Genomic DNA, 12,912 nt, shown 5'->3' on the forward strand with positions numbered 1-12,912 from the left:
AGAGGCAGGTGTTGGTGTACTTACTAGTAGTACATGATTTTTTGCATTGTGTCCATGTTCTTTAGACTCCCTGCCTCAGATTCTCCATCTTCCAGGGGTAGCAGGCCTTGGGGCAAGATACACTGTTGTCACTGCATGGTGTTTGATAAGGGCTGACTCATATTGTACACTTCTATTCTATTCTAATTGATCCTGTTGTGTGTTGGTGATTGGGTTAGGAAGCTATAAGTACCCTGTCCCTCTCCGTCGGCGTCCATGACTTCGGCCTGTGTGATCCACTCCATGTAGCCCTTCACATCCTCATCCAGCTGCTGGGTCTCCCTCATCTCTGTGTACTCTCCGCGCGCCTTGCCCTTCTCTCGCTCCTTAGTGAATTCACTGACGGAGGTAAAAGAGAGAAAGAGAAAATATAAAAATGAGAGAAATGGAGGAGAAAGAGAGACAGACCAGGTGATGTGTGTGTGGTGTGTGTGTGTGTGTGTGTGTGTCTCCACTTACCCACTGAGCACGCCCAGGACCAGGTTGAGCACAAAGAAGGAGCCAACCAAGATGAGAGTCAGAAAATACATCCATGGCCACTCTATACCAATAGCATCATTCACCTAGGAGACGGAGATAGAGAGATGGGGAGAGAGAGAAAGAAAGGTGGAGAGACAGGGGAAGAGGGAGAGAGAGAGAGAAAGAGAGAGAGATAGATGGAGAGAGAAAGAGAGGTGGAGAGACGGGAAGAGGGAGAGAGAGAGAGAGAGAGAGAAAGAGAGAGATAGATGGAGAGAGAAAGAGAGGTGGAGAGACAGGGGAAGAGGGAGAGAGAGAGACAGAGAGAGAGAGATGGAGAGAGAGAGGTGGAGAGACAGGGGAAGAGGGAGAGAGAGAAAGAGAGAGATAGATGGAGAGAGAGAGAGAGAGGTGGAGAGACAGGGGTAGAGGGAGAGAGAGAGAGAAAGAGAGAGAGATAGATGGAGAGAGAGAGAGGTGGAGAGACAGGGGTAGAGGGAGAGAGAGAGAGAAAGAGAGAGAGAGAGATGGAGAGAGAGAGAAAGAGAGGCGGAGAGAGGGGAAGAGGGAGAGAGAGAGAGAAAGAGAGGTGGAGAGACAGGGGTAGAGGGAGAGAGAGAGAGAGAGAGAGAGAGAGAGAGAGAGAGAGAAAGAGAGCGAAATAGATGGAGAGAGAGAGAGAAAACCAAAGAAAACATTAGAAGCAAAAAACATTTTGATAACGAATGTAAAACAATGTAAAACAAATGTCAAATGAAAAACATAAGTAACAAAACAACCCAGAGCTAAGCTAGGAATAGTTTGAAACTCTGAAACAGTATAAACATACACTGAAATGCAAAACATTGAATTATAACAGCAAGACACTTGAAATTGAAAACGCAATTGAACAACATCAGTTGTGGGACATGTGGAACAATTTAAGCAGAACAAAGCTACAAGAATTAGCCATACAAGATGAATGAATTTGTAAAACTTATTTTGATAATCTATACAAAAACATCCCACAAAAAGACTTACAGCATACCCAATTAGACATTTGAGCAAAGTTTAACATCCTTCAATCAGTCATTTAAAAACAACCAAAATCCATTAGATTACTCAATAACCCAACAATAACTAAATGAAAAGCTAAAATCTATAAAACCAAAGAAGGCCTGTTGTCAAAATAACATCAGAAATGAAATGCTGAAAAACAGCATATGTGAGTTGCAAAATGCTGTGCTTAAATTGTTCAACATGGTACTAACTTCTGGCTGCTTCCCTGATGTCTGAAACCAGAGGCTCATCTCCCCTGTCCACAAAAGTGGAGACCTCGATAATTACAGGGGAATTTGCATAAACAGCAACTTGGGAAAGCATTTTGAAGTTAGGAATTAAAACCTTTCTTCAAGAAAAAATGTAATGAGTAAATGTCAGATTGACTTTCTCCACAACCATCGCGGCAGGGTAGCCTAGTGGGGCCTAGTGGTTAGAGCTTTGGACTAGTAACCAGAAGGTTGCAAGTTCAAACCCTTGAGCTGACAAGGTACAAATCTGTCATTATGCCCCTGAACAAGCAGTTAACCCACTCCACTAGGCAGTCATTGAAAATAAGAATTTGTATTTAACTGACTTGCCTAGTTAAATAAAGGCACAATAAAAAATTGCGCTACTTTCCATATATACACCGTACACACACTAATTAATAAACACATCCACTGAAAAAAATAGTGCAAAATCTTTGCTTACAATATTGACTATAAAAAAGCATTCGATTATATTTGACACGGAGGTCTATTCTTCAAAATTCTCCAAAGTGGGCTTGGTGGTGAGGTGTATGACTTAATAAAATGTATGTACACAGAAAACATGTGTGCAATAAAAATCCAAAACCAAAGAACATTATTATTTTCGCAATGTCGAGGTGTGAGACAAGGCTGCAGTTTGAATCCAAACCTTTTCAACATTTATATCAATTAATTAGCAGACATGTTGTAACATTCTGCAGCCCAATGAATCACAATATTTGACATAGGTAAAATATCTGCTATCTCCTTTGTGGATGGACATGTACAACACTGCCTCCCTCAGCCAGTGGGGGAGGGGGGGGGGCAGCCAGTTTAAGCCACAGGGAGGATGCCACCAGGTTGTTGATTATCAGCATCCTCCCTCTACATGACACTTGGGCCAGGAGCCACCTCCACCTGGCCAGTCTTGACACCACTGCATGTGACAGCCCTAACCAGTTCTTACTGACTCACGTCTCCCAGCCCAGCTACACCCCCAAAATGTTAAGCCCTTCACAACCCCACAACAAACGCCCTGGAAGCAGCGGGGAGGCCCTATCCCTCCATACCCCACATAACAGAGCTTTGTTCTTGCCCCAGTTCATCTTAGCTGAAGAAGCTCTCGTACACCTTCAGACTAGTCTCTAGTGCCTGCATATCCTGCCCATCACTGCCCATCCCAGAAACGTCAGCGGCACTGGCCCGATAGAGGGCATCCTTGTCTAATGCCCCGCCTCATCCAGACCGGCATACATGATGCCCCAGCATACAACATCTTCACACAAGCCAAAAACCTTTCCCCAAACACAGACATCACATTGAACATATACTCATGGTCCACTCTATCAAAAGCCTTCTCTTGGTCTAAAGAGATCAGTCCAAAGTTCACATTAGAAACTTTCGACAAGTCCAACATGTCCCTGATTAAGAACAAGTTGTCCGTGATTGAGTGTCCCGGTTCACAATATGCCTGGAAAAAACTGCCCAGGTCCCTACGTAATTCAGCTAAATTAGCCTGGAGGCCTACATTGTCTTGCCCCACCAGCTCTACCTCCACTTCACTGATACTACGCTCGAGTTCCCCCAATACTCTCCTAGCCTCAGAGGATGAGAGAGCTGTATACTGTTAACCTCTTCAACCTATGGGGGCACTATGTCATTATTGGATAAAAAGACGTGCCTATTTTAAGCGCAATATTTTGTCACGAAAAGATGCTCGACTATGCATGGAATTGACAGCCTTGGAAAGACAAAACTCTGACGTTTCCAAAACTGCAAAGATATTATCTGTGAGTGCCCCAGAACTAATGCTACAGGCGAAACCAAGATGAAGTTTCATACAGGAAATGCCCCAGATTCTGAAGGCGCTGTGTTCCAATGTCTCCTTATATGGCTGTCAATGCGCCAGGAATGAGCCTGCCCTTTGTGCCGTTTCTCCAAGGTGTCTGCAGCATTGTGACGTGTTTATAGGCATATCATTGGAAGATTGACCATAAGAGACTACATTTACCTGGTGTCCCGCCCGGTGTCCCGTGTCGAAATTATTGCGTAATCTGTAGGTTCATGCGCGTTCCATTTCTTCAGAAGAGAAAGTCAACTGCCACGAAGGATTTTATCGTCGATAGATATGTGAAAAACACCTTGAGGATTGATTCTAAACATCGGTTTGCCATGTTTCTGTCGATATTATGGAGTTAATTTGGAAAAAAGTTTGCGTTTTAATGACTTAATTTTCGTTTTTTTCCTTACCCAAACGTGATGAAGAATGATGAAGAAAACGGACCGATCTGTCAACACAAATAATATTTTTTGTAAAAACTGAAAATTTGCTATCTAACCGAGAGTCTCCTCATTGAAAACATCTGAAGTTCTTCAAAGGTAAATGATTTTATTTGAATCCTTTTCTGTTTTTTGTGAAAATGTTGCATGCTGAAAGCCAGGCATAAATCCTATGCTAGGCTATCAATACTGTTACACAAATGCTTGTTTAGCTATGGTTCAAAAGCATATTTTGAAAATCTGAGATGACAGTGTTGTTAACAAAAGGCTAAGCTTGAGAGCAAATAGATTCATTTAATTTAATTTGCGATTTTCATGAATAGTTAACGTTGTGTTATGCTAATGAGCTTGCGGATAGATTTACACAATCCTGGATACAGGTTTTTTTCGTAGCTAAACGTGACGCAGAAAACAGACCGATTTGTCAACACAAATAATATTTTTTGTAAAAACTGAAAATTTGCTATCTAACTGAGAGTCTCCTCATTGAAAACATCTGAAGTTCTTCAAAGGTAAATGATTTTATTTGAATCCTTTTCTGTTTTTTGTGAAAATGTTGCTTGCTGAATGCTAACGCTAAATGCTATGCTAAATGCTACGCTAGCAATCAATACTGTTACACAAATGCTTGTTTTGCAATGGTTGAGAAGCATATTTTGAAAATCTGAGATGACAGTGTTGTTAACAAAAGGCTACGCTTGAGAGCAAATAGATTAATTTCATTTCATTTGCGATTTTCATGAATAGTTAACGTTGCGTTATGGTAATGAGCTTGAGGCTGTAGTCACGATACCGGATCCGGGATGGCTCGACGCAAGAAGTTAACAGAAAAGCAGAATTTGGACTTTTTTCACATCCGACCATTGACTCAAAGACTCATACTCCTCTCTTCGCTGCCCCCACCTTTCCCAAAAAGTCTGGACACCTGAGCAAAAAAAACGTGGCATCTTGTAAGAGCTTTACATTAAACTTCCAATAGGATTCCTGCCGAGGCCCTGGTGAAATAGACAGCCAAGCCATGGTTCTATAAAACCCACCGGGAGAATGGTAGCGCCAAACAGCCTATTGCTCTGATTCCTGGACATGTAAAACAGTTCTAGTCAGGCTGCACTCACCCTAGCCCCAAAGACCTTCACCCATGTATACTGTCATGTGTTGGGATGTTTAGTTCTCCAAACATCCACTAGGTCAAACTGCAACCTCTAAAGATTCTGACCCTTTTTTATCCAATTTTCACCTAATCTGACATACCCAAATCTAACTGCCTGTAGCTTAGGACCTGAAGCAAGGATATGCATATTATTGATACCATTTGAAAGGAAACACTTTGATGTTTGTGGAAATGTGAAATTAATGTAGGAGAATATGACACATTAGATCTGGTAAAAGATAATACAAAGAAAAAACATGAGTTTTTTTGTACCATCATCTTTGAAATGCAAGAGAAAGGCCATAATGTGTTATTCCAGACCAGGCACAATTTAGACTTTGGCCACTAGATGGCAGCAGTGTATTGGCAAAGTTTTAGACTGATCTAATGAACCATTGCATATCTGTTCAAAATGTTGTATCAAGACTGCCCAAATGCGCCTAAATGATTTATTAATACATTTTGAAGTTCATAATTGTGCACTCTCCTCAAACAATAGCATGGTATTATTTCACTGTAATAGCTACTGTAAATTGGACAGTGCAGTTATATTAACAAGAATTTAAGCTTTCTGCCCACATCAGATATGTCTGTTCGAAGATTTTTTTGTTTGTTTCTTACAACCTCATGCTACTCACATTAGCCTACGTTAGCTCAACAGTCCCACGAGGAGGACTCCGATCCTGTAGATGTTTTCAATGATGTCTCTAAACACCACACTGAGCCTGAATGAGACTCCTCCCCATTTCTATCTTTCCTAAAATCCATCATACCACCAGCGTCTCCTCAGGCGCTACCTGTGAGATTTCCTGTCTAAGACACCCCCTCTCTCTCCCTGTGTTAGGTGCATACACATTTATAAGGACAAAACCCTTGTTGTTAATGTCTGCTTTTACTACAAGCAGTCTACCCCTACACACCTCCTTTTTACGGAGCAAATTCTTACCACCATACCCGGTGCAAAAAGGACTGCCACCCCTGCACAAACATTTGTTCCACGACTCAGCACACTTACCCTTTTCCACCAGAGCCCCCAATTGACTTCATTCATTGCATCACTATGAGTCTTCTGCAGACACAATACCTGTACTTTTTTGGGTTTTACATATTCACCCAACACACTCCTCTTTCCTGCATCTCTGGCATCATTTATATTAAGTGAGCCTACCCGAAGAGTCTCCATAAGTGTTACAGACCTATATCCATTCTGCCCTGCCTATCTATGGTCTTCGAAAGCCAAGTCAACAAACAGGTCACTGACCATCTCGAATCCCACCGTACCTTCTCCGCTATGCAATCTGGTTTCCGAGCCGGTCACGGGTGCACCTCAGCCACACTCAAGGTACTAAACGACATCATAACCGCCATCGATAAAAGACAGTACTGTGCAGCCGTCTTCATCGACCTTGCCAAGGCTTTCGACTCTGTCAATCACCATATTCTTATCGGCAGACTCAGTAGCCTCGGTTTTTCGGATGACTGCCTTGCCTGGTTCACCAATTACTTTGCAGACAGAGTTCAGTGTGTCAAATTGGAGGGCATGCTGTCCGGTCCTCTGGCAGTCTCTATGGGGGTGCCACAGGGTTCAATTCTCGGGCCGACTCTTTTCTCTGTATATATCAATGATGTTGCTCTTGCTGCGGGCGATTCCCTGATCCACCTCTACGCAGACGACACCATTCTATATACTTTCGGCCCGTCATTGGACACTGTGCTATCTAACCTCCAAACGAGCTTCAATGCCATACAACAATCATTCCGTGGCCTCCAACTGCTCTTAAACGCTAGTAAAACCAAATGCATGCTTTTCAACCGATCACTGCCTGCACCCGCATGCCCGACTAGCATCACCACACTGGATGGTTCCGACCTTGAATATGTGGACACCTATAAGTACCTAGGTGTCTGGCTAGACTGCAAACTCTCCTTCCAGACCCATATCAAACATCTCCAATCGAAAATCAAATCAAGAGTCGGCTTTCTATTCCGCAACAAAGCCTCCTTCACTCACGCTGCCAAGCTTACCCTAGTAAAACTGACTATCCTACCGATCCTCGACTTCGGCGATGTCATCTACAAAATTGCTTCCAACACTCTACTCAGCAAACTGGATGCAGTTTATCACAGTGCCATCCGTTTTGTCACTACAGCACCTTATACTACCCACCACTGCGACTTGTATGCTCTAGTCGGCTGGCCCTCACTACATATTCGTCGCCAGACCCACTGGCTCCAGGTCATCTACAAGGCCATGCTAGGTAAAGCTCCGCCTTATCTCAGTTCACTGGTCACGATGGAAACACCCATCCGTAGCACGCGCTCCAGCAGGTGTATCTCACTGATCATCCCTAAAGCCAACACCTCATTCGGCCGCCTTTCGTTCCAGTTCTCTGCTGCCTGTGACTGGAACGAATTGTAAAATCGCTGAAGTTGGAGACTTTTATCTCCCTCACCAACTTCAAACATCAGCTATCTGAGCAGCTAACCGATCGCTGCAGCTGTACATAATCTATTGGTAAATAGCCCACCCATTTTCACCTACCTCATCCCCACAGTTTTTATTTATTTACTTTTCTGCTCTTTTGCACACCAATATCTCTACATGTACATGATCATCTGATCATTTATCACTCCAGTGTTAATCTGCAATATTGTAATTATTCGCCTACCTCCTCATGCCTTTTGCACACATTGTATATAGACTCCCCTTTTTTTTCTACTGTGTTATTGACTTGTTAATTGTTTACTCCATGTGTAACTCTGTGTTGTCTGTTCACACTGCTATGCTTTATCTTGGCCAGGTAGCAGTTGCAAATGAGAACTTGTTCTCAACTAGCCTACCTGGTTAAATAAAGGTGAAATATATATATATTTTTTTAAAGTGGGAGAAAGGCCCGCAATGAAAGAGACCAATAACAAAGCTCAAAAAGCCCCAGTGCCAGAAAAAAATATTAATCTAAACAGCATCTGAAGGTCGACCCTTACGCACGGTTGTGACCCACTTCCTCAAACTAAAATGTTTCCTTGGTAAGAGGATACCATGCCCCTCATTTTTCATTGCGTGTTGTACTGACCTTACAAACTTTCAAAAAAAGCTTCAAGATTAACCTTTTTCCTCTCAGTCTCATTCAGGAACCTTGACAGTTCCCTCATCGTGTACTTTGACACCTCTGCCTGACAGGCTGTCAGCTCTGGACCCATTGAGGAAGAGTCTGAAAAGAAAGCCTCCTCATTGTCCTATTCCTCAGACTCACCTTCCACCTCCTCATCTACATCTCCCATTCTGACCACCTGCCCTTTCTCTCTAGTCGGGACCTCCCCCCAGCACCAGGCAAAGCTTCCTTAGTGCCTTTGACCACACCAGCCTCTCCCCTCCCACCTCCTTTCTCTCCCCCTTTTTCCTCTTCCGCCTGACACCCTCCTCCACCACCCCTGGTTGCTTGCCCTTCCCCACTATACTCTCCTCACCCACTAGCATAACCTGACTAGGCCCAGCCTCATCTACACCACCATCTATAGCCTGACGAGACCCAGCCTCATCTACACCACCATCCATAGCCTGACTAGACTCATCTACACCACCATCTATAGCCTGACTAGACCCAGCCTCATCTACACCACCATCCATAGCCTGACTAGACCCAGCCTCATCTACACCACCATCCATAGCCTGACTAGACTCATCTACACCACCATCTATAGCCTGACTAGACCCAGCCTCATCTACACCACCATCCATAGCCTGACTAGACCCAGCCTCATCTACACCACCATCCATAGCCTGACTAGACCTGGCCTCACCATTCACCACAATCTATAGCCTGACTAGACCTGGCCTCACCATTCACCACAATCTATAGCATGAGTAGGCCCAGCCTCTGCTGCCTGCGTCTCATTCCCACCTGCACGTTGACCTTGATTTCCCCCACTGGCGCTTGTGCCCTCACCTTGTCTACAGCCTTTATGTACCTTTATGCCCAAAATCCACCCACTCAAAACACTGGCAAATCCCCACACACTGTGCTCGGAAACCCCACGTAGAGCTCCTCTCCATGCCCCACTTTAAAAATGCACATTTAACTGTTGTTCATTGTTATTCAGAAACATGAATACTTGCCTCCGGAATGAAACAACATGCTTAATGGCATGTGCCTGAAAACCTGCCGACAGTACACAAAAACCGTAAGCAAACTTACAAAACCGACTCAGCTCTTTCCGGATTTGATCAGCCATAATAAATGGAGGCAGATTTGCAACTACCACCCTAGTCGAAAGAGGAGAAATTGGCAATACCTACCAAATTTACTATTTTCATGAACACAACCACATCTTTGTTCATTCTGGATGCAGAATGTATAAATTCAGCTCCTGCCTGTTCGCAGACCGTGAGCTGAATCTCCTCCACCATATCAGGACACACCTGAATCCACAACGTAACGACAGTGTTTCCTCCGCAATAGGCTGCGAAGCCATAACAGTGCGTTGAACCTACACCATAGAAAATAAACATTTGAAGAAAAGACTAAGGAAAGAATCAAGAAAATAAGTAAGGACAGAGCCCTCCACACGGTCTCTCAACTACAAACCACTCCCAGCATGCACTGAAAGAGAGAGAGAGCGAGCGAAAGAAATAGAGATGGAGAGACAGATATGAGACAGAGTGATAGTACAGATATGGGCTACATTAACTGAGGCAACTTAAAAGAAACGATGAACCTGCATACTGCTCTTGCTAGTATCACTGTTTTTTATTTAAGCTTATGTGTTGGCCTCTTGGATTTCCTCAGAGCTTTTGACGAATGCCATGAGGCCGATAGGTAACAGTCAATAAAAAAAGAGTGATACTAGCAAGAGCAGTGTACGGGTTTCTCTTTTCTTTTATTGTTACGTCGTTGTTACCATGCTCTTACAACCAGATAGCTTAAATATGCAAGTGCCTTTTTGAAATTTGAACTTCATTAAGTGGGGTAAATCAGAGATATACAATACAGTAGTAATTGTGATGTAATACAGTACCCAGTATAACACGTCGGTCCAACCCTGGGTAGTGATGCACTGGTAGACAGTGAGCATAGCGAAGCCCAGGTTGTCAAAGTGTGTGATGCCATTGTTGGGTCCGGCCCAACCTGCCCTACAGTCTGTCCCGTTGATGGTGCAGCGCCGCCCGTTCCCGGCTTGGGCACAAGGAGATGGCTTCTCATTCTCCACCGTGGCTATGATATCTGAAGGACAATTGGGGAAAATATATAGGCAGGGTGAGTGTGTGTGCTTGTGCATGTATATGCATAAATGTGTGTTCTGTTCCTTACTTGTGCCTGTGTAGTAGCAGGTTTTGTGCATCTTGCACTTGAAGAGCTCCAGTCCCACGATGGCATAGATAGTGACCATGAAGAATACCAGCAGGGAGATGTGGAACAGAGGTAACATGGACTTCAGGATGGAATTCATCACCACCTGCAGGCCTGGAGGGTGACCACACATTATAAACGTCATAGGCCTTGTAGTCGACCAATGTTAAGTTAACTTAATCAGACTGCAAACACACTGGAATTATCAAAATCAAGAATTTGACACTAGCATTGTCGCTGAAGGAAAGTGTTTTCGGAATGTGGTTGTGGTGAGCACTAGGCTCCTCTCACCACCAACGTGCTCTCTGCTTCCTGTAACGGACACAACGTGCTCTCTGCTTCCTGTAACGGACACAACGTGCTCTCTGCTTCCTGTAACGGACACAACGTGCTCTCTGCTTCCTGTAACAGATGCAATGTGCTCTCTGCTTCCTGTAACGGACACAACGTGCTCTCTGCTTCCTGTAACGGACGCAATGTGCTCTCTGCTTCCTGTAACGGACACAACGTGCTCTCTGCTTCCTGTAACGGACGCAATGTGCTCTCTGCTTCCTGTAACGGACACAACGTGCTCTCTGCTTCCTGTAACGGACGCAAGGTGCTCTCTGCTTCCGGTAATGGGGGCAACGTGCTCTCTGCTTCCTGTAACGGGGGCAACGGGCTCTCTGCTTCCTGTAACGGGGGCAACGGGCTCTCTGCTTCCCGTGACAATAGGGCGATCATTGTTTTGAATGCGCCCAAATTCTCCGCAAATAATTTACTCCTTAATCCTCGTAATTTCCCAGTAATTTATTATTTAATTTATTATTTAATTTATTATTATTTAGAATGTTAGTGTTTGCTTATATCAACCATTTCTGTTAATTAATTAAATATATTAGGCTAGGGCTATCGCGTTAATTTACCGTTCTCATACTTAGAATTTAGACATTGTTTGCAGAGTTTACAAACTAGGCTACACGAGTGAGAAAACAGTTTTGGTTATTTTGTACATTTCTCTGATGTCTTTTGTTTGGATCGCTCCGTGTTTGTCTGGTTTCTCCGTCACGCCAAGGCGCCAAATACTGAGATAGAACGCAACAAATACGTGGTGTCACGTGACTCCTCAGAGTCAGTATCCTATGCCTACTGTGAGTTGAGATAAAAGTGTTATATCATAATTAAGTATAATTTTGACTTGTTTTTTTATGTAATGATTGATGGCAATTGCCCTAAATGAACCAGTTTCTTGGTAATTGCCCATTTGGTTGGCCCAGTGCATACAATAGGCTTTGTGTTTGAGGTCCTTAAAGGCAGATTCATTTTGGTTTCTCAAGGGCAGGCTGTCTGTCATTCAGGACTGGTTAAGCCAGATTCAAAGGCTATTTATTTTGACTGTTGTATCTATATTGTAAAACTATGATTACTTTTTGTTTGAATATGTTGTATTATATGGATCACCAAGACTTGTAAATAAATCTATACTTTAACCTGCCTTGCCTTCTGCTGATTTCCTGCCCTTATGACTGCTACAAGGTCTCTATTTTACAGTGATCCTTACTGGGGACTCCAGAGACCAGCCTGAGGGGCCGGAGCACCCTGAACGCCCTGAGGGCCTTCATATCGAAGCCTCCTCCCTTCTCCCCTGGTTGAGCCTCCACACCACTGATATAGGTGATGGAGTCACCGATGACTGCGAACAGCCTAGAGAGGGAGAGAATGGGGGCAGGATAGGGAGAGGGGGAGAAGAGAGGGGAGAGGAGAGACAGAGGGAGAGGGAAGAAGTTCAAAGATGAGGAGCACAAAGGGAGATAAACAACATCATATGGGTTCACAGAAAGAAAAGTTATAACCATCTCCATATCCGTTGTCCCTACTTACCCAACAGACACACAGACAAAGTCCAGTATGTTCCAACAGTTCCGTAGATATGCATTCTCGTGAAATAGAAATCCATAGGCTACTATCTTTAGAAAGCACTCTATGGAGAAGACGATGAGGAAGATGTACTCCAGACTTTCCTGTAAAACATCAATGACGGCTTGTTAGGGTATCATGAAGTACTAACTACAGTTCCCATATTTCTATGTGTAATGGACTACAATTCATTGATTCTGCTTGGTAGCAAATGCTCCAAACATGCTATAACTGATAACAATCATTTCTAGTATATTCTTTTTACACTATACAGGGAATATTGAGTCATTTTGTAGTATTAATCTGAGTTAATCTGACTAAGTCATTGATCCTGCTTGGTAAAAATCCCCCAGTATAGCTCCCTGATCTGTGTATTTGTGTCTCTCCTCTCCCATTACAGGCCAGGCATACAGGGAATGGCCCCGCTGACTAACAACTGAACACTTCAGAGCTAAGGTCCCTAAAATGGCAC

At 43.7% G+C, this 12,912-nt stretch overlaps 1 protein-coding gene across 1 annotated transcript in view; it reads right to left on the bottom strand.

Moving 5' to 3' along the window:
• Positions 1-12,912, bottom strand: part of LOC118399696 (dihydropyridine-sensitive L-type skeletal muscle calcium channel subunit alpha-1-like) — a 44,997-nt gene that overhangs the window by 21,823 nt on the left and 10,262 nt on the right. The window contains exons 3-9 of the mRNA XM_052473790.1: positions 12,405-12,544; positions 12,085-12,227; positions 10,506-10,658; positions 10,213-10,418; positions 499-602; positions 233-378; positions 25-106 (exon numbers count right to left, since the gene is read on the bottom strand). Of these exons, the coding sequence (XP_052329750.1) occupies positions 25-106; positions 233-378; positions 499-602; positions 10,213-10,418; positions 10,506-10,658; positions 12,085-12,227; positions 12,405-12,544 (974 nt within the window). The remainder of the gene's footprint in view (positions 1-24; positions 107-232; positions 379-498; positions 603-10,212; positions 10,419-10,505; positions 10,659-12,084; positions 12,228-12,404; positions 12,545-12,912) is intronic.

This window comes from Oncorhynchus keta, chromosome 21 (genome assembly GCF_023373465.1).
Source record: "Oncorhynchus keta strain PuntledgeMale-10-30-2019 chromosome 21, Oket_V2, whole genome shotgun sequence".
NCBI lineage: Eukaryota > Metazoa > Chordata > Actinopteri > Salmoniformes > Salmonidae > Oncorhynchus > Oncorhynchus keta.